Source organism: Podarcis raffonei, chromosome 15 (genome assembly GCF_027172205.1).
Source record: "Podarcis raffonei isolate rPodRaf1 chromosome 15, rPodRaf1.pri, whole genome shotgun sequence".
NCBI classification, from domain to species: domain Eukaryota; kingdom Metazoa; phylum Chordata; class Lepidosauria; order Squamata; family Lacertidae; genus Podarcis; species Podarcis raffonei.
Window position 1 is genome coordinate 31,866,111 of NC_070616.1, and position 22,467 is coordinate 31,888,577.

Consider the following 22,467-nt stretch of genomic DNA (forward strand, 5'->3'; position numbering starts at 1 on the left):
GCAGCTTACTTGGACTTTACAGCTGTGAGATTTGGATCGTGGGACCAGCCGTTTGACCTTAACAGAAATGTGTTGGAAGGAAGGTTTGGTGTCTGCCCTTGGCATGACAAATGCCTTGCTGGAGCAGCTGCATGAGAAAATGAACTTGATGCATGAAAAATTGGACTTGATGAGTGCTGTGGCCAGTGAATATGATTTAACAGGGAATAAGGATAAAGAAGTTATACAGCGACCAATTCAAGAATCTGGTTTGACAAGGCAAGTCCAAGGGCAGATGAAGAAGGAAGAGGCAGTGATTACTCCTCAAACAACACAAATGGAGAGACCCAAAGTCCTGCAGGAACAAAAGGCACTGCGTTGGAAGATTGAACTTGGAGAGTGCTGGGAAGTGTTTGAAGTCAAGGAAGCTCTTAACTCTAGGACTATGAAACAGGTGAACAACTATCTTTTGGATAAATACTTTTTGGATTACAAAGATGACGATGGGGAGGGGGACTGGGGGGAAGGGGCCAGTCTGACGAAGGAAAATGGAAATTATTACCGGATGGAACCCTCCGGAGACCCACTCCCCAAGAAACCAATAATAGACAAAGAAGTGCGCAAGCACAAACAAGGACAAGAAAATGTGCAGAGGGGGCCAAGAAGAGACTTAAGGGCCTCGGATATAAGAACACCAGATTGATGGACTGGATGTAATGGACAGAAAGGACTGACATGACCCAAAACCAGGAAGAAGGGACGTTGGATAAAAATTAGAAATATCAAGGGAAATTCTTTTGTTAATTTTGGAATTAGTGTAACAATGAAATATCAGGGAACATGTTGGAAAGGAACTAAATTGGCTTTAGCAGAAATGATTTAAGGAGATATGAATGAGTATGATGTAAACTTTGAAATTTTAAGATTTTTAAGATAAGATAAGGTTAAAGAGATTAAGGTAAACTGAATAACAGATTATATTAAAAGATGGAAAGGTTATGTTGAATTAATAAATAAGATAGATTGTGAAGATTAATCATTTAAATTAAAATTGAGAAACATGGGAAGAATTTGCTGGAATAGCGAATTAAACTAGAATACAAAAAGGGAGGTGTGAGGAGGTTCAAGAAATAAGCAAATGAAAAGTTGTAATCTGAGATTTGTATTTTTCTTTTTTTGGTTTTTTCTTTTTGTTTTATTTTTTGCTGTATTTTTTGTTTTTCTTGTTTTTGTTTATGTATTGGTGAAATTTTGAATAAATATCATTTAAAAAAAATAGAATGAACATGAGCATGGGGAAGGGCAGGATCCTCCTCCGAGATGTGCGCTTGTTACAACACAGGGACCAATTGGAATGACGTGGTCCAGCAACCTGTGTGGAAGGGAGGGCTACATAATAGAAATGTTAGTCTGCTTGCCCAGAGCTAGAAAGATGATAAAATACCTGCGAGGGCAGACTGGCAGATGAAATTATTGGACTATGCGGAGATGGCAAGATTAACTGGGAAAATCAGAAACCGGGAGGATCAAAACTGCAACAGAGAAGGGGGCAAATGTAGATAGTATTTAAAATACCACTGCAAACACATGAACTCTTGGGCAGGCTTTAAATAACTCCTGCAATGATACACAGACTTTGGGTATACGTAATGGAGGACTGTAAACTGGACTAATAGGCAGTTGGAAAAGTTGCCTAAAGAACTCACGGAGGGGAGGAGGGAAGTCCTAGGATTTGAAAGCATCTAGTGTAAAATGTTAACATTTGCAAGAATATCATTTCTGTGAATGAACATGTAAAATCAAATTATAAAAATTATGTTAGCGGAGGCAGGAAGCCCGAGTGTCATCACCCTCTGCCTGACTCTTGTCTAGCAGATTCGGAGTGGAAAGGGTCTCAGCAACAGTTATTTGAAATCGCTTTCTTCTGACCCCGGGGTGGGGGAAACAAGTCTGAAAAAAAATCTCCCTACAAGCGTGCAGGAGCAGTTTCTAGCCAAATACCGCACCGCGTCTACTCGGAAGCAAGAAGTCCCGCGGCGGGATGCAGAGAGGCGCTTCCTACCGGGACCGACGGCTTAAAGATGCCGCGCGTTTGCATTAGTTAGCAAAGCGGTGGCTCCTCCGGCCTCGGGACGCCATTATGCTGCCTCACCCGGGCGGCCGGGGCAGGAGGCGGAGCCGGCGCCGGATTCCTCCCCTCGGCCCCTCGCCGCCGCCTCTTCCTCCCGGCTCTCTCCCAGTCTCTGCCCGGCTCTTGCTCTCGACGCTCTTCGGCGGGAAACGCCGCTTGCTGATCAGCCGGGGAAGCGGCCCTCGCCGCTGGGCGGGTGAGGACAAAAAATGGCCAAAATTTGGAGAGGGAGGGTAGGCTGCTCCCCCTTTCCTCTCGCTCTTCTTTCCTCCCCACGTGGGGCGGAGGAGGGTCTCTATTCTTAGGGAGCGGGGCGGGGGAGAGATGCTTTGCCCCCCACGCACCCACCCACCGTGGGAGACTTTTCTTCCTTGTTTCCTTCGCGCATCCCGCCTTCCACTCCAAGGAACGGCATGCATATGTTTTCCCCAATTTGCCCTCCCAAACAACCCTGTGAGGTAGGCTTGCAGGGCCAAAGGAGCGTCGTCGTGGCTATTTGTGCTTTTCGCTGCTGTTTTAATTCGGGTGTCCATGTTGCGAAACAAGGAGACTTAAAACTTCATTAAAAAAAACCAGCCCATTTCATTGGTTGTGCATGCACGTGCCCTTCTGCGTCCTAATGCACGGATGTTTTCAAAAGGGTGGGCGGCAATTCATATATGTTGTGTCTTTGCAGGTTTTGGTACCTTTCTGAAAAGTGAGCATGGGGGATATTTGAGGGAGACACGTGTTTGTGTGTGTGTGTGTGTGTGTGTGTGTGTGTGTAAGAGTTCTGGGTTGGGATAAAATTTCGATTGAGCGCAGGAATTGGGGCAGATAAGGGATTTTTAGTTTTATACTTTGATTTATAATCACGATCTGTTTTATGAATGCTGTTAAAGTGCTATAATGGTTGAAAGTTGGTTTATTCAATAAATGGCCTGGCAGGTTTGCAGAAGCCCATGGCTGTAGGCAGTAAAGTTATGCCCTGTGTGGGGACCTGCATGCAACAAAAACAGTGCAGTGTGCTCCTGTTCAAGGTGCCATCCAGCTATGTCCTCTAGGAAGCTCCATTTAATTCACATTCTGTGGTCAATCCGCACAACTCATTTTGCTGTTTTTGTGACTTTTTTGGTCTCTTACGGTCCTCAATTTTTATTTATTTATTTCTGCAAACTTTTCTTTTGGATGAAGATAATCTCTAGGAGAATTGAGTTTGCTAATAGTATAGGATGCGTGGACATTGTTATTGTTTTTTCAAATCCCCCCCCCCCAACTTCCTGGTACAGCTCCTGTACCTCTAAGAGTGACTTTGCTGCAATCAATAGGTGTAGCACTTCATCACTTGTGTCTGCAGAACTGGAGAAAGCCTCACCTGTTGAATTACTTCCTGTCTAGCAGTTCTTTAAAGTGTGTGAATGAGGGATGCAACAATGTGTATTGCAGAGAAGGCAACAAATGTTGAATCATTCATTGAGTCCTTTTCATTTCTCATTAAAAAAACAAAACTTGAAAAGCAAGCTGTGTTGCACAAAATTCTGGGCAATTGAAAGCTTGTCTGAATTAAAGAAATTAGTGGTCCTAAAAGATTTGAATTTGTTTTGTCCTACTTGCCTTGTTTTGTGGAACCAGGCATTTTTTACAGTGGGTGTTTCATTCCCCAACACTTTTTTAACAGCTTGTTGACAGGAGCAGTTCAACAAGTGAGGTTCTACAGGCCTGCATAAAACGGTATAGGAGATTAGATGCCTTACTTGTACAATACAGTATTTAAAAAACCAAAATAATCCACATCCATCCTATAGTCACTTCTCCCGCCAGCCATGGAATACGCACAGCTTGCAGACTTAACATATAGACTAAGAAAACAAGAAGAACAAATGTTTTGAGAAAACTGGAAAATGTTTATTGAATATATGGGGGGAATTGTGTACACTTGAAAACGTTGGCAGCATTAAGATTAATTCAAAAGTGTAAATAAGTTTTGATGGATGTAATACAGTCGTACCTTGGAAGTTGAACAGAATCTGTTCTGGAAGTCCGTTCAACTTAATATGGAATCTAAATGGCCAAAATATTGGGAAATTGTAGAACAAGAAGGTGGAAATGTGAAACTACAGAGTTATGAGAAATTGAAGTTTAAAGTAAGAGATTGGCTTCACTATTACCAGATAAATGAAGTTTTTAAACAGGACAGGAAAATTGGTTTCCAGGTGGAAAAGTCAAAGTTAGAAACAGAATTGTTAGAACCCAATACTAAGAATTTGTCTAGAATGTACAATTTGCTGCTGAAATGGAATACACAGGATGAAACGGTTAAATCAGCTATGATTAAATGGGCACAGGACATTGGCCATGACATCATGTTTGCTGACTGGGAACAGTTATGGACCACCGGCATAAAATTTACGGCATGTAATGCCTTAAGAGAGAATATTATGAAAATGATTTATAGGTGGTACATGACCCCAGTCAAGCTTGCAAAAATTTATCATTTGCCCAATAACAAATGCTGGAAATGTAATGAAACTGAAGGCACTTTCTATCACCTTTGGTGGACGTGCCCAAGGATTAAAGTCTTCTGGGAAACGATATATAATGAAATTAAGAAGGTACTTAAGTGTACATTCCATAAAAAACCAGAGGCTTTTCTCCTGGGCATGGTAGGCCAATTGGTGTTAAAGAAAGATAGGATGTTCTTTATGTATGCTACAACAGCAGCAAGAGTGTTATTAGCAAAGTATTGGAAGACACAAGAACTACCCACACTGGAAGAGTGGCAGACGAAGGTGATCGACTATATGGGACTGGCAGAGATGACGAGCAGAATCCGTGACCAAGGGAAAGAGACGGTGGAGGAAGACTGGAAGAAATTTAAACTTTATCTTAAAAATTCTTGTAAGATTATGGAGTGTTAAAATGTCATGGTTTAAGTAAAGCAGATTTGCAGCGATAAATGATTGGATAAGAAGAAAGAAAAAGGGTTAAAGAAAGGAATTAATAAGTAATTCAGATCAGGGGTTGCTGAAAAAATTTGAAATAGGGATGCAGAAAAGGGAGGCATGGGGAAGTCGCTGAAATTGGGTATATGGAAAAAATTTATGAAATTATACATGTTTATATGTTTGTTTGTTAGTGTTTGTTTTTTGTATTGTTTTATATTATATGTTGAAAAACCAATAAAAAATTTATAAAAAAAAAAAGGAAGTCCGTTCAACTTCCAGAACATTTGGAAACCAAAGCACGGCTTCCAATTGGCTGCTGGAAACTCTTGCAGCCAATCGGAAGCCGCAGAAGCCCCGTCAGACGTTTGGGTTCCAAAGAACATTCGCAAACCGGAACAGTCACTTCCGGGTTTGTGGCGTTCAGGAGGCAAAACGTTTGAGAACTAAGCTGTTCGAAAACCAAGGTACGACTGTAATGGAATACTGAATGGTTTAGTTTATGTAAAATATTCAGGGATATAAGATATGCAAGATGAACCATGGAAAGAAGAAGGGAAGTCATGGATATTTTAAATGAGTATTCTAAATTGTGAAACAGAAAATTTAATAAAAATTATATATATAAACATAAACTTCAGTGTGCCTACTCTTGAGTAGGACTAGCACTGTGCACAACCCCTAGCATTCTGAGGTAAGACTCCTATATTATCTCCTTTAGCGTTTTTTCAGAAATAAGCCGCCTTATACTGATCGGTCTAATAGTCCACCCCCATTGCTCAGCCCGGACACTGAGGTCCAGCACCGAGGGCCTTCTGGCGGTTCCCTCCTTGTGAGAAGCCAACTTACAGGGAACCAGGCAGAGGGCCTTCTCAGTAGTGGCACCCTCCCTGTGGAACACCCTCCCACCAGATGTCAAAGAGAACAACAACTACCAGACTTTTAGAAGACATCTGAAGGCAGCCCTGTTTAGGGAAGCTTTTAATGTTTGATGTATTACAGTGTTTTAATATTTTTTTGGAAGCCGCCCAGAGTGGCTGGGGAAGCCCAGCCAGATGGGCGGGGTATATCATTATCCATCTAGCTCAATGTTATCTACAATGACTGGATGCAGCTCTCCCAAGATTTCAAATAGGGTTCTCTCTTAGCCTTACCTGGAGATGCTGGGGATTAAATGTGGGATCTACTTCATGCAAAATAAATTCTCTGCCACTGCCCCCCCCCCCCGTCTTGGCAGCCAAATACTTATGACCCTTGACTTCCGATTCCTTATTTCTTCGATCTGCAGAGTGTGTCCTGTTTGTCAAGATGGCCGTGCCTTTTGTGGAAGACTGGGACTTAGTACAGACCCTTGGGGAAGGCGCTTATGGAGAGTGAGTATAACTTAGGCAATACCATGCAACATATTATAATAGGTAAAGGTAAAGGGACCCCTGACCATTAGGTCCAGTTGTGACCGACTCTGGGGTTGCGGTGCTCATCTAGCTTTACTGGCCGAGGGAGCCGGCGTACAGCTTCCAAGTCATGTGGCCAGCATGACTAAGCCGCTTCTGGCGAACCAGAGCAGCGCACAGAAACACCGTTTATCTTCCCGCCGGAGCGGTACCTATTTATCTACTTGCACTTTGACGTGCTTTCGAACTGCTAGGTTGGCAGGAGCAGGGACCGAGCAACGGGAGCTCATCCCGTGGCGGGGATTCGAACCGCCAACCTTCTGATCGGCAAGTCCTAGGCTCTGTGGTTTAACCCATAGCACCACCCGTGTCCCTACATATTATAATACATGGAGGCAAATGAATGGTTCCAGAGCAAGAGTAAACTGTAAATTGAAATTGCTGCTGCATTCTTGTGTCAAGGGTTGTCAAAAATCACAAGAGCTTTCATTTGGGTTGTTGAATTTGCTCATTTTTTTCCAGGAGGAGAAAATGTGTGCTGCGGCTGGCAAGCAAAGCTGAGACTTAACGTGTAATTTTTAGTAATAATGTTTGGCGAGGAAAGCCTATAAAAACCCTTCTTTCCACTTTCTCTTTATAGAGTTCAGTTGGCTGTCAACAGACGCACAGAAGAAGCGGTGGCAGTGAAGATTGTTGACATGAAATGCGCTATCGAGTGCCCAGATCAGATTAAGAAGGAGATCTGCATTAACAAAATGTTAAATCACGAGAACATTGTCAAGTTTTACGGACATCGGCGAGAAGGCACTATTCAGTATCTGTTCCTAGAGTACTGCAGCGGGGGAGAACTCTTTGACCGAATAGGTACAGGGGGTTTTATGGGATAGGAAGGCAGGCCACAGAATGGTCTTTGGGTGACAATGCTCTCCAAGGGTCAAACAGTTTATTTATTTAAGTCATCTATATACAGTCGTTCCTTGAATCCTGAACACCTTGCGACGTGAACGTTTTGGCTCCCGAACGCCGCAAACTGTGACTGTTCTAGTTGGCGAATGTTCTTCGGAACCTGAATGTTTGACGGGGCTTCTGCAGCTTCTGATTGGCTGCAGGAAACTCCTGCAGCCAATCGGAAGCCGCGTTTTGGTTTCCAAATGTTTTGGAAGTCGAACGGACTTCCAGAACTGATTCTGTTTGCCTTCCAAGGTACGACAGAGGTTTCTTCATTAAGAATTTCATTTCTTGTTGTTTGGCGCTGGGATTTTTGTATGTGCGGTTTTTCTATTTCAACCCCACAGCTTTAAGTACAGCGGTACCTCGGTTTACAAACACCTCGAGTTACAGACTCTGCTAACCTGGAAGTAGTACCTCGGGTTAAGAACTTTACCTCAGGATGTGAACAGAAATTGAGCGGCGGCAGCAGGAGGCCCCATTAGCTAAAGTGGTACCTCAGGTTAAGAATGGTGTCAGGTTAAAAACAGACCTCCAGAACGAATTAAGTTTGTAACCAGAGGTACCACTGTATGAGATAAAATTAAATAGGTGGGGACCCCGTGGGCCTTCAAATGTTGTTGGACTACAACTCCTAGCAGCCCCAACCAGCATAGCCAGTGGTCAGGGATGATGGCTGTAGTCCAGCAACATCTGGAGGACTACAAGTTCTTCAGCTCTGAGATGGGAATTCAGTTAAGTACATTTAATTCCGTGTAGTTTCCATAAGATCTCAGGCACACTGTGCCTCAGTTAACATTCCTTGAAGTTATAGCTGAACTATGTTCTATTTCTGGATTATTGCACCTGATCAGGGAGCAGTTTGGAAACAGCTATACAGTTGTACTTTGGTTTGCAAACGCCTTGCGAGTCGAACACTTTGGCTCCTCAATACCGCAAACCCGCAAGTGTGTGTTCCGGTTTGCAAACATTCTTTGGAACCCAGACGTCCGACGGGGCTTCTGCGGCTTCCGATTGGCTTCAGGCGCTTCCTGTGGCCAATTGGAAACCGTACCTTGGTTTCCAAACATTTTGGAAGTCAAACACTTCTGAGGTACCACTGCAACTTGCATTTTAGGGATATTTAAACACATCCAAAGCAAGCCACCTCTACAGTAGCCTGCAATCATTTTATAAACTTAAATCCATAACTATTTCAGGGCAAACAACCAGAAACGTTATATTGATTAGAAACGCTGCTATCACTGTGTAAATTTTGTTAGTATCTTTCTTCATGAAGCTATGGTGCCTTCTTTGCAGAGCCAGATGTAGGAATGCCTGAGGCAGAAGCACAGAAGTTTTTCCACCAGCTTATAGCTGGAGTCGTAAGTTTATTTACGTTGCTTTTTCAAGCTCTTTTTTGTGTGTGAAAGCAGGTTGAATGAATGCTTTCTATTAATGCCTTGTATCATTTTGAAAGGTCTACCTTCACAGTATAGGAGTAACACATCGGGATATTAAGCCTGAGAATCTTCTGCTAAATGGAATGGGTAAGAGAGAGAGACCGCTTTGTTCTTGTTGTTGTTGTTTAGTCGTTTAGTCATGTCTGACACTTCGTGACCCCATGGACCAGAGCACGCCAGGCACTCCTGTCTTCCACTGCCTCCCGCAGTTTGTTCAAACTCATGCTGGTAGCTTCGAGAACACTGTCCAACCATCTCATCCTCTGTCGTCCCCTTCTCCTTGTGCCCTCCATCTTTCCCAACATCAGGGTCTTTTCCAGGGAGTCTTCTCTTCTCATGAGGTGGCCAAAGTACTGGAGCTTCAGCTTCAGGATCTGTCCTTCCAGTGAGCATTCAGGCCTGATTTCCTTCAGAATGGATACGTTTGATCTTCTTGCAGTCCATGGGACTCTCAAGAGTCTCTTCCAGCACCATAATTCAAAAGCATCAGTTCTTCGGCGATCAGCCTTCTTTATGGTCCAGCTCTCACTTCCATACATCACTAATTTCTTTAGTTCAGTATCAATTTTCCACAAGTGAAAAAGCAGTCCGCACTTTGGATGTGAAAGCAACAAGTTCTCTCTGTTGCTAACACCAAACATCAAGCAGGCAGAGGACTTGGGTTTGGGTTTTTTTAGCATTTCACTCGGCTGCCCTTGATTTGGAGCAGCAATAGAACACTTAATGCCCACTTATGTAGACATGGCCCACTAGTATCAATGGGATATTTTTGAGCTGGCATACTAAGGAGCAGGGTAGATTAGTATCAGTGACAAATTTCTGAGCTGGCATACTTGAAAGGACCATTTTTTAAAAGGTTAAATGTTGGTGTTTAGATCAATGTTACTTTAGTGCAGGGGACAGCAAACTTTTTCAGCAGGGGGCCGGTCCACTGTCCCTCAGACCTTGTTGGGGGCCGGACTATAATTTGAAAAAAAAAATATGAACAAATTCCTATGCCCCACAAATAAGCCAGAGATGCATTTTAAATAAAAGCACACATTCCACTCATGTAAAAACACCAGGCAGGCCCCACAAATAACCCAGAAATTCATTTTAAATAAAAGGACACATTCTACTCATGTAAAAACATGCCAATTCCCGGACGGTCCGCAGGCCGGATTTAGAAGGTGATTGGGCCAGATCCAGCCCCCAGGCCTTAGTTTGCCTACCCATGCTTTAGTGTGCTTCAAACAAAAATGATGAATTAGAATGATGCGCAAGATACCTTCTTTATGCTTGTATTTGTTTAGATAATCTCAAAATCTCTGACTTTGGACTAGCAACTGTGTTTAAGTACAATGGCCGTGAGCGATTGTTGAACAAGATGTGTGGCACGCTCCCGTACATCGCGCCAGAAGTCCTTAAAAGAAAAGAATTCCATGCCGAGCCAGTTGATGTTTGGTCATGTGGAATCGTACTCACTGCCATGTTGGCTGGAGGTAAGAGCTACCCAAGTTTTAATTCGTTTTATTAGTTTGTTCATAAGGATTTGCCTCTTAAAACTAATGCTCTACATTTACACAACAGGGATGCAGATCAGCAGTGCGCCTTGGTGTGTTATCTCTTGGGAATTCTGGATATTTATTAAAGTGTGGTTCTTGATCTAGTTCATTACAGTGGTACCTTGGTTCTCAAACTTAATCCATTCCTAAACCAAAGCGTTCCAAAACCAAGGCACCCTTTCCCATAGAAAGTAATGCAAAATGGATTAATCCGTTCCAGACTTTTAAAAACAATGCCTAAAACACCAATTTAACATGAATTTTACTCTCTAACGAGACCATTGATTTGTAAAATGAAAGCAATAAACAATGTACTGCAGTCACACAATCAATCCATCAGTAGCCGAACTGGGTTCCACACAGTCACAAAAACAAAACAAAAAGAGCCACAAAAACAAAAATGTAAAATGAATAGCAAAAGCAGACCTCAGCGTAACACTCAAAATGGAAGTGTGGCACTCAAATCGGAAGCGTAACACTCAAATCGGAGTACGTTCGGCTTCCAAAAAAAGTTCGCAAACCGAAACACTTACTTCTGGGTTTGCAGTGTTTGGGTTCCAAGTTGTTTGAGTACCAAGGCATTTGAGAACCAAGGTACCACTGTAATAATCTACGGGCCTTCACGATTCAGCAGAACAAATATGCTGATGGGGAGGGGACATTAAAAAAACAGAGAAAGGCCCATGTACATTTTTCATTCTTGAAAAATTTAAGCAAGAGTAGAACAACCAACACCCATAGCAGTTCTGCAGAAGTTGCTGGCTGATCTTATTAACTTGAAGTACAAACTTAGTGACTGATTCGGTTACATGAGATGAGGCACCCATGGCTTGGAAGGTCGTACACCACTCTAAAGCTTGAGTTGCAAAGGGAGCCATCAGAGGACAAATACAAGTGGTTCTTTTTTCTCTTTAAAAATGATACCATAGTAGCACATTTATTAGCACACAGTTACACAATTCATATATGGAGTGCCGCTAAATCTTCCTTCCAGTGTAGCTAAGGGGAGATTGTTGAAGCTAATTAATTACCCTCTAACCACCACTGTCTGTATGGTTACTCCCAAGAGTAGCTGAGGACATCTCTCCAACTGTCTACCACAAGAAAGCTCTCCTCTCCACAAGAAAGCTATGTGAACTTTCCCCTCTCCTTCAATACATCCTTTTAAAATATTTATATATTTTTAGATCAAATTTAAGCAGATAGAATAAAAGCACAAGCATTTTGACCGATTCAACACCAAAAGTAGCAATAATACGCCACAACAAATTTCCAGTGTTTGATAAACCTGCAAGATACAGCATATATATATATATATATATATATATATATATATATATATATATAAAAAAAAAATAATATATACATATTAAAAAAACAGGCTTTGGAAGGAAGAGTCATTTAAGTTAAAGCATTCTATACATTCAGCATAGAATGTTCATTTATAAATGTGTTGCCAAAACCAGCATTTAAAATAATAATAATAATAATAATAATAATAATAATAATAATAATAATAATGAATTTTTCACAGTTTTAACAGCATACAACTACTGACTCAGTGGTTGATAGTTTCATATAGTTTTAAATATTGCAAGCAGCTCTGAGCAGTGCTTTTGCACCAGAAGGGTAGGATATAAATGTTGTAATATATATAATAAAATTAATTTTAAAACAAGTGTGTCTGCAAGAATTTTTCGAGGGATTTATCTTACTGCATAAATCTGGAGCATATTGCATAGTAACCATATTTTCTGATAGTGTGACATTTGTAGCCAAGCTGGAACAGAAAAAAAGAAATTGCTGGAGATTTTCCTTGCTCACAGCTTTAATGGAGACTATTCTACTAGTCTAAGTAGTTAATAATTCCTCGTTTTGAATTTGCTGTGTAACTAATGTGGTTATTAGTGACCTTCTTATAACCCTTGGGTGTGTCTCTTCCTCCTAAAATGCTAACATCCATTTGGTTGAAACCCAAATACCTTCTTAGTTTGTCCCCAGATCACTGACAAGTTTTGTCAAGAAATGTGGCTTTCTTTCTTGCAGAACTGCCATGGGACCAGCCTGTTGACACATGTCAAGAATACTGTGATTGGAAAGAAAAGAAAACATATTTGTCACCATGGAAGAAGATAGACTCGTTGCCACTAGGTACAGACCTTTACTGGCTGTTTTTATATTTACTTGGCGGGCAGTCTTGATAGCTTTGCTAAGAAATGTGTGTGTTATTTTTCTCAGTACAGATCATATCCTCCAAAGAACATCTTTAAAAGTATCTGAAGAAGTGTGCATGCACACGAAAGCTCATACCAAGAACTAACTTAGTTGGTCTTTAAGGTGCTACTGGAAGGAAAAAAATTTTTTTCGTTTTAAAAGTTGGGTGACTCTGGTTCATGTAAAAATTGTAATGATTTATTTGAAAACTGGTGGAACAATGTTTGAGGGCATCTCAATTAAATTGCAATCCATTGCCACAGAAGGTGGACAATTTCAGAAACTTGTAGGCCATGCATATAAACAAATTCTTTATTTCTTTGCAGCTTTACTCCTCAAACTATTAACTGAGGACCCCTCATCAAGGCTTACTATTGAAGACCTAAAAAAGGACAGGTGGTACACAAAAGCTTTAAAGAAAGGTAATTAAAAAATAAAATAAATGCATGTGAATTTTGTATGTAGCTGCATATTTGAAATCTTTTGACATCTGAAAATGGTTCAGTTGACATCTCTCATGTATGCCACTGAAAGGAGCGAGTTCTATATTTAAAGATAATGATATTTACAATTTCAGTGGCTCACCCTATTTTAATCTTACTTGAGGATAGATTTTGCTTGCTTTTTCATCCCCTTTGCTGATCAGTCCCATTTATCAAGGTCTGCTACTAATAAGGGCTCATCTTGGGTTAATCCAGGCTTCCTCAACCTCAGCCCTCCAGATGTTTTGGGACTACAATTCCCATCATCCCTGACCACTGGTCCTGTTAGTTAGGGATCATGAGAGTTGTAGTCCTAAAACATCTGGAGGGCCGAATTTGCCTATGCCTGAAATCGGTACATTCACGTTTGAGTCTAGGATGAAAACCAGTGTAAATCATTCCAATATTATGATTCTGCACACACACCCCTCCCTTGTGACATGTGGGAGCACCCATCTAAATGAAAAATGTGATGCGGAAAGCCTCCTTAGTCACTTTGAATCAACATTTTAACTAGCTCTAACAATGGGAAGAGGTTGTTGGCCTGAGAATTCTGCAGATCATTTGGCAGTTCTGTTGCAATTATTTGATCCCACCATTCATGAAGTTTGAATACAGTGATACCTTGGTTCTCGAATTTAATCCGTTCCGGGAGTCCGTTTGGCTCCCAGAACGGTTCAAAAACCAAGGCGCGGCTTCCGCTGTGGAAGCCGCATCGGACGTTCAGCTTTCAAAGAACATTCGCAAACCGGAACACTCACTTCTGGGTTTGCAACGTTCGGGAGCCGATTTGTTCGACAACTAAGCCGTTCGACTACCAAGGTACCACTGTCGGTGGTTTTGAGTTTACATTAGTGTTCACAAATACAAGTGATGTGTGTTTAGCTTCTTTTGGTCTTAGGAAGAATGACAAGCTGGCACACAGCACCTTTGGAAAGGTTGGAGCCATTAAAAAACAACAGCAACAACCCAATCATTTTACTTGGGATTTACTATGTACTTAACAGTGAATGACAAAAATAATTTCCCCCCCCCTTTGAAAACTGAGTACTAGTTTTTATTTCTAGGCATCAAGCGGCCTCGAGTCTCATCGGGGGGACTATCTGATTCCCCAGGGTGTTTTTCTAAGCACATCCGATCCGATACGGACTTCTCTCCAGTGAAAAGTGCACGCAGGTGAAAAATATATTTGTTCATCGTGTCTAACACACAGGCAATAACAATAACACACAGGCAATAATATGTGGTGTCCGGGTAATATCTTTAACTTGATGGGGAACTTTTTATTTTTTACTCTGAAGCTGTGCAGTGGCTTATTCTGTGCTGCCATATCTTAAGATGTGTTCGGCGAGTAACAAAACCAGAGGTGATCTATGGCATACCTGCACTGTGCCACTAGCCTGCAGTAGCCAGCTTAGCAGAGCCAAATCTGCTCTTCTTGCCTCTCCTTCGCTGCATTATTGCTTGCTCCCTCGATTTGACAGAATAGGAGCAAAACAACTCGTACACAGAGGGCGAGGGCCGCAGTGGAGATGGTTTTGTATCTGAAAGCACTAATTCTATCCTGTTTAAATACCAAAGTTGGGGAACTTTTGGGACTTTAATGTGTGCCTTAATATGAGGATTAATCTGATGATTCTAGCCTCTGGGTCTTATTTAAGTGCAGGAGAAAATGGGCGAAGGTGGGGGTGTGCTTTAGGTCTTGCAGAGCATAACAAAGTAATATGTTCAAGTTGTGTGGTAAATGCTACTGTCGAGGCTGTGTGTGTTTTATGATTCTGCAAACATGCAATGCAGAAAACAAGTGACTTTTTACATTAAGCAGGAGTGGCCAACTCCCAAGAGACTGTGAACTACTCAAAGAGTTAAAAAACTGGCAGTGATCTACCCCCTTTTAGGGGTTCAGATCAAAGTTGTTGAGCTTTCTTTAAATCCCCTGACCATTAGGTCCAGTTGTGACCAATTCTGGGGTTGCGGCGCTCATCTCGCTTTATTGGCTGAGGGAGCCAGCATACAGCTTCCGGGTCATGCAGCCAGTTAACTTAAACATTAACATCCTTAAATCTTCACTTTATGAAATTAAACATGTTAATTCATCACTTAACATAAATAAAATCCTAAGCCAATTAAGTATCTGCAAGCTGTTTTCATTTACTTTAACTTAACATATTTAACTAAATAATCATTAAATTTAATCCACTCTTCCTGATACTCCTCTTCCTTTTGGTCGCGGACTCTTCCAGTTAGGTCGGCTAGCTCCGAAAAATCCATCATCTCAGTGCGCCTACTCTTGAGTAGGACTAGCACTGCGCACAACCCCTAGCATTCTGAGGTAAAGGTAAAGGGACCCCTGACCATTAGGTCCAGTCGTGACCGACTCTGGGGTAGCAGCGCTCATCTCGCTTTATTGGTGGAGGGAGCCGGCGTACAGCTTCCGGGTGATGTGGCCAGTATGACTAAGCCGCTTTTGGTGAACCAGAGCAGCGCACGGCAACGCCGTTAACCTTCCCACCTGAGTGGTACCTATTTATCTACTTGCACTTTGACGTGCTTTCGAACTGCTACGTTGGCAGGAGCAGGGACCGAGCAATGGGAGCTCACCCCGTCGCAGGGATTCGAACCACCGATGTTCTGATCAGCAAGTCCTAGGCTCTGTGGTTTAACCCACAGCGCCACCCGCGTCCCTAAGGAGCTTTCTTTAGGGAGGAGGAAAGCCCCGTTTTTGGGGGGTGCAGGGCAAAAATGTTGAGCTTTTTTTTACTGGAAGCCTAAGTTGTTGTTGAGCTTCTTTGCATCAAAACAACACCACCACAACTGGCTTATAAGTCTAAAACCAAATTTACTAGAATAATAGCTAGAATAGAGATAGACTTGTAATCATTCAAGCATACCAAAGAGCTCCAGTGATCTACCACAGACATCCAGTGATCTACCGGTAGATCACAATCTACCTGTTGGACGTGCCTGCATTAAGGCACTTCAGTCATGATAGAATGATTTAAATAATGATGAAAATTGCCAAGAAAAAGGCCAACTTAAACCCAGTTATGAGGGCCAACGCATGTAGCGGTTAACTCCCGGAAATAAAAAAGTTCTAGACAATGTGTTGTTGCGCCATTTAAGAATGTAACACTGCTTTGTTTTCATTGCTGCAGTGAGGAGAAAAAGACCTGCTCCAATTCTCAACCGGAACCTGGCACTGGGCTTTCTTTGTGGGATAGCGGTCCAGCTGGCATCGATAAGCTTGTGCAAGGCATCAGCTTCTCCCAGCCAGCTTGCCCTGAACACATGCTTCTCAATAGCCAACTGCTTGGCACTCCCAGTTCTTCCCAGGTAACTTAGTCCAGTGGATCGGCTATCATTGTTTTTGGAACTTGTAGAGGCCCTTATGCTTTCGTTATGCATTGTAACAGCAACCCCCCTCCCCAATTTAATGCTTCAGCCCTCGAAAATATATATACACCCTTGTGCAAATTAATTGAAACAAACAATGTAGTTTATTGTACAAACTCACATATACATGTACAAAACTCACAGATACCTACATTAGTAATGGATATGACCTCCGCTATTTTTAAGCAGCATTTGAACGCGGTTTGGCATGGAGTCTACTAATTTCGAACAGTCACTGTTGATTTTCGGATCCCTGTACCACACTTGAATCAGTGCCTGAATGAGCTTCTCCATAGTTGTCCAGTCTACAGCACGGAGATTTTGCATATAACCCACAAATTCTTAATGGGATTTACATCTGGGGAATTCCCTGGCCAATCAAGTACCTGTAGTTGCTGCTCTGTCATGAATTTCTTCACCGCTTTCGATGTGTGACAGGGGGATAGGTCCTGCTGCAATATCCCAGTACCGTCAGGACACCTCTTTTCCAGCTCTGGAATAACTCTCTTTCGTAGAACCTCAATATATTGTGGCGAGCGCATCATTCCTTCTGTTGGCTGCAGGCTTCCGACACCATAATGATCAACTGACTTTTCGTGTTTGTTTTGAGTACAGGATTACGAGTAAAATAGAAAACATGCTTCGTTTCAGTTAATTTGCACAAGGGTGTATATATTTGGTTCATGCACAGGACACCTATATTTTTAAATGATTCCTATGCAATTCTTTAGCATCATAACACAATGCAAAGCCTTGATGAAAACTCGACATTCGTTTTATCCTTCAGCTGTCTTCTAGTGTCTTCCTTTCCTTTCTCTCTTAGAATTCATGGCAGCGCTTAGTGAAGAGAATGACCCGTTTCTTTTTGAAGCTGGACGCTGACCAGTCTTACCACGTATTGAAGGAGGTTTGCGAAAAAATGGGCTACGTCTGGAAGAAGGGCTGCACAAACCAGGTGTGAATTAATTGTGTGTGTCCATCACACACAAGATGGACAGACAGGCATTGTGGTGTAGACACGATAGATGGCAGCAAGAGAGAGGGTCTTCTCAGTGGGTGCATCAATATTATGGAACACCTGGCCCTGTGAGACATGGGTCACTCCTTCTCTGGTAGTTGTTGTTTGGTACATCCATTTTTATTCTGTCAGTTGGCAGGAGAAACCTGCTCTAAAAGTCGTGATTTGTCTGTGATGCTTGCTTTTGTTGTATTTTTAATTCTTCTCTTTTGCATTTCTGTTTGTTGCTTTATTTTTATTTCATTCAATGTGATTTTCTTATATTTTCACTCTGTGATTTTAAGTTGTAAGCAGCACCGAGTAGGACAGGTAATTAAAAAAAATAATTAATTTGCGTTTACATGCTTTTATGCTGTGCTTTTTTCTGGGGGGGACGCAGGGGTACGTGTACCCCTAAACATATTTTTAGAAAAAAAGCACTGCTTGTATGTATTTGCATACAAAATAAATATATATGATTTGTTTAGCTAGAAGATACACAATGTCCTGAAAGAAATTGTTATTTTTGAATTCAGGGCCTGTTGGGGAGATCTTTAGACAGATGCTTCCTCATTTGGTTGCTAGCGAGAAAAATAGTGTGAAGGCTTGCCATAAACTTAGAGAGCCTAAGTTTGCAACTCCAGAGATTTACCGTATTTTTCGCCATATAGGGCGCACCGGCCCATAGGGCGCACTTATTTTTTTTTTTTTGGGGGGGGAAATAAAGAAAAAAAAATATTTCCCTCCGAGCCCCAAAGAGCAAAGAAGCCATGACAGCGAGCAGGATGGATCCCGCTAGCTGTCCTGGCTTCGTTTTTAGCCTCAGGGCTGGGGGTCCAGGAGCGAAGGCGAGGTTGCGCTCAACCTTGCCATTGCTCCCGGAGCTTGCTTGTGGGGCTGGGGGCGGGGGAAGCCCAAGCTTCCCCTGACCCCAGCCCCCAGAACGGGTCCGGGAGCGATGGCGAGGTTGTGCAACCTCGTCATCGCTCCCAGAGCTTGCTTGCGGGGCAGAACCCCAGAACAGGCTATTGCCCGCAAGGCTTGCGAGCCCGACGGGAACTCCCGCTGGGCTCGCAAGGCTTGCGGACATCCGCACGAAGCACGGGGCGCACTCCCGCCGGGCTCCCAAGGCTTGCGGATAGCTTCCTGAAGCCTGGAGAGGGAGAGGGGTCGGTGCGCCTCTCGCTCTCCAGGCTTCAGCGAAAGCCTGCATTCGCCCCATAGGACGCACACACATTTCCCCTTCATTTTTGGAGGGGGAAAAGTGTGTCCTATAGGGCAAAAAATACGGTATTTTTTGATTTGATTTGATTTGTATACCACCTTATATCGGCAAATCTCAGGACGGTTCACAGCATAAAAAGAGTGAGCATTATTGATTGTAAATATACTTTGTAAACCTCTTTCCCCTGATAAAATTCTCGTTTTCCTTCTAAGGTTACCATATCAACCACAGATAGAAGAAACAACAAACTGATTTTCAAGGCAAACCTCTTGGAAATGGATGACAAAATACTCGTTGACTTCCGCCTGTCTAAGGTATATACAAAGTTAACCAACACATTTCATTCTAAGGATAAGAAGGATGCCTTGGCACTTGTAGTAGATATTAACCTAACCAGTCAAACTTATTTAAATAGGAATAAAGCTACATTTTTACCTAGCAGCATAGAAAACAAAGATTTGATTTGACCTGGGTTTTTTAATCTCTTGAGAGATTTGCAAATTGTGGGGAGAATGTTTTATGTGCGGGAATAGTACTTGGGCTCCATCCAGTGGTAGCTCCTCAGTACTGCAGAAGGTTTTCACACTGCCAGCTGCCAACATGTTCTGATTCAGAATATTATGTTTGCCATTGTAGTCATCTTATTTTCTAATCTGTTTTAGCATACTGGATGGGCTGGGGCTGGCGGTTAGCCTTCTGCTTGGTTCAAGAGCTGCAGTGTGCTTAGTGGAAAACTGAGCTATGCGGATGCTATGCGCTCTATGTGGAGCTACCTTTGAAGGTGACCCAGAAACTACAACTAATCCAGAAAGCGGCAGCTAGACAGGCGAACGTTCTTTGGAACCCTAATATCCAACGGGGCTTCTGATTGACTGCGGGAGCTTCCTGCGGCCAATCGGAAGCCGCGCTTTGGTTTCCGAACGTTTTGGAAGTCGAACGGACTTCCGGAACGGATTCCGTTCGACTTCCGAGGTATGGCTGTACTCATAATGTGGTTTACTTCCCTCTTGTATCGTTTCTCTAGCTAATACATGCCCTTCCAATGACATATACTCACTTGGGTTCTTCCCCGCCTCCCTTCCCTATGCAGGGTGACGGCTTGGAGTTCAAGAGGCATTTCCTGAAGATCAAAGGGAAGCTGAGTGATGTCGTCAGCACACAGAAGCTGTGGCTTCCTGTCACATGATGACGTTGTGGTTGAGAGTGGCTCTGTTTTGATTCAGCGGCTTCTGCTAAGGGACAGTCTTGCCTGCCGCACCCCAAACTCCAGTCATTCAATGGAAATCTTTTGTTTAGGTTTTATGGGGATAGGCGTTCAAGCTATCCACATATGGTAACAGGCGATAACTGTTGTGAAGTTGCACATTTGCAATGGTTGGCTGGGGTATCTCACCCTTGATTACGATCATGAAAGTCACGAGTGGCTTAGCTTAGTTCACATTCTTGACTTAGAAGTGTCTTTTTTTTTGTAGGTCGCTCAAGCTCCTCATCCATATACATGTGTTTTCCTTCTTTTTTCCCAAAGTAAAAAAAAATTCAGACTGAGCTTGAAAGTTGCTCCTTTGTAAAGCATAACATGAGTGTTATCATGCTCCTTCGATGACTTTGGTTTTAAAAAAATAACAAAAAACATAAGTTTATGTTATATAAACATGATAAGGGTCGTAGGAATGTTAGGTCCAGAATAAGGTCCTTCTCAAATCACTTGACTCAGTTTATGATTATTTGCTCCTAAAGTCAGGGCTTCTGAATGAAGCTATACAGTTGCAGTTCATTGCTTTTGGTTTCTACTGTCACCCTTGAGAAAACATAAAGTCCAGTGGTTGTTTTTAGCATCAGTTCCAATTTTAAAATATTTTTTTCTATTTTTAGGGTATAATTTTCTCCCCTCTAATCCTTAATAGGTCTGATTAGACTGGCTGAGCCTCTAAAGTATAAGTGGGCAAACCAGGGTGGGCAAAGATAATGGGTTTTGTAGTCTAAGAACATCTTGTGGGGCCATAGGTGCCCATCTTTAGTCTAAATCAGGGTTTCCCAAACTTGGGTCTCCAGCTGTTTTTGGACTACAACTCCCATCATCTCTAGCTAGCAAGACCAGTGGTCAGGGATGATGGGAACTATAGTCCAAAACAGCTGGAGGCCCAGGTTTGGGAAACACCGGTCTAAATGGAAAGAGATGTAATGGATTAACAGACCCCTCACTCTTTTTATTTCCTTTTGTACTGTTCTGTCTTTCGGGAAGCAAACTTGTTTCTAACTGGTTAAACTTGAATGTACCATGCAAACACACTAGAATGGAGGTGGCCAGATACTAGGCTGCAGCTGTCATCCTTCCTGACCTTTGACCATGCTGGATGGGGCTGATGGGAGTTGTAGTCCAGCAAAATCCGGAGGGCACCAGGTTGGCTACCCCTGCACTAAGAGAGTAAGGGGATGACACACAAACCTTGTTTCTGACCATACTTCCTGATCCATACTTAAATCTACAAAACTGTGAATTTTTAACGTGTCTGTAAAGAAAATAAAACAATTTGCAAAATAAAGAATGATCTCGGATTAAAAGAACGCTGTCATTGTATAGCATGCAAGTTTTCTTCTTTATTCACCCGAAATGGAAGATCCTGATAATTCCCTCTTGTAGCAAGGTGGTTTGGAATAAACTATATCACAAAGGGATATATGCTTGGGCGACCAAAATGGAGGGAAATATCTCTGGGGAACTTTACTTTTGTGTTAAATTGAGAGGATTCTAGGGGTTTCAGTAACTGAAGATCTTGTAGGAAGATGTGGGGTGGTATACAGTGTGTCTCCATTGATACTTGTACAGTAGAACCTCAGTTTCCGAACAAAATCCGTTCCAGAAAACCGTCCGAAACGTTTGAAAACCGAAAACTCAATACAGAAGCCTCAATACAACGTTGTTGTTGTTTAGTCGTTTAGTCGTGTCCGACTCTTCATGACCCCATGGACCAGAGCACGCCAGGCACTTCTGTCTTCCACTGCCTCCCGCAGTTTGGTCAGACTCATGTTTGTAGCTTCGAGAACACTGTCCAACCATCTCGTCGTCGTCCCCTTCTCCTTGTGCCCTCCATCTTTCCCAACATCAGGGTCTTTTCCAGGGAGTCTTCTCTTCTCATGTGGTGGCCAAAGTATTGGAGCCTCAGCTTTACGATCTGTCCTTCTAGTGAGCACTCAGGGCTGATTTCCTTAAGAATGGATAGGTTTGATCTTCTTGCAGTCCATGGGACTCTCAAGAGTCTCCTCCAGCACCATAATTCAAAAGCATCAATTCTTCAGTGATCAGCCTTCTTTATGGCTCAATACAATAGGGAAACTCAAAATGGAAGTCGCCTTGGAAGTTTGATTTCCGAGGCGCGTTCAAAAACGGAAGCATTTACTGCGGGTTTTGGGCGTTTGGGTTCCGAAATGTTTGTCAATTGAGATGTTCAAAACCTGAGGTTCCACTCTATGTATTTATGTAGCTTCTATGTAGCACAGTGAAGTTTTGTGGGTTTTTTGCTGTGACAAGCACATGTTTTCAGTCCATATTGGCAGCAACCCCACACATGTATACTTGTACTGCACTCAGATGATACGTTTTACTGGGATATTTATTATCTGTGGCCTACATTAAGTGGCTCCCAACATGTTTCTTCATGGGTTGCCCAACAAGGGATTTTTTAAAATTTCCCTGGGAAAAGAAAGGCCAAAACTGGGACATTTCTTCCCTCTTTACTCTGGATAGGAAGGGTGGTCTTGCCTGTGTTTCTGACATGTAACAGGAAGGCTGCTCTGAA

At 42.5% G+C, this 22,467-nt stretch overlaps 1 protein-coding gene across 2 annotated transcripts; it reads left to right on the plus strand.

Moving 5' to 3' along the window:
• The first annotated feature begins 2,064 nt into the window (after positions 1 to 2,064).
• On the plus strand, positions 2,065 to 21,235 carry CHEK1 (checkpoint kinase 1). Of its 2 annotated transcripts, XM_053366950.1 has the most exons (13): positions 2,065 to 2,306; positions 6,320 to 6,404; positions 7,066 to 7,289; positions 8,673 to 8,737; positions 8,833 to 8,902; positions 10,108 to 10,296; positions 12,406 to 12,510; positions 12,900 to 12,995; positions 14,123 to 14,231; positions 16,211 to 16,388; positions 17,272 to 17,403; positions 18,883 to 18,984; positions 19,761 to 21,235. In XM_053366950.1, exons 1-13 carry the CDS (start codon positions 2,120 to 2,122, stop codon positions 19,854 to 19,856), a joined length of 1,638 nt encoding a protein of 545 aa, XP_053222925.1. In that variant the 5' UTR covers positions 2,065 to 2,119; the 3' UTR covers positions 19,857 to 21,235. The 2 variants fall into 2 exon arrangements, with proteins under 2 accessions (XP_053222925.1, XP_053222926.1); XM_053366951.1 differs by lacking the exon at positions 6,320 to 6,404 and having other exon boundaries at positions 2,241 to 2,306.
• The last annotated feature ends 1,232 nt before the right edge of the window (positions 21,236 to 22,467 follow it).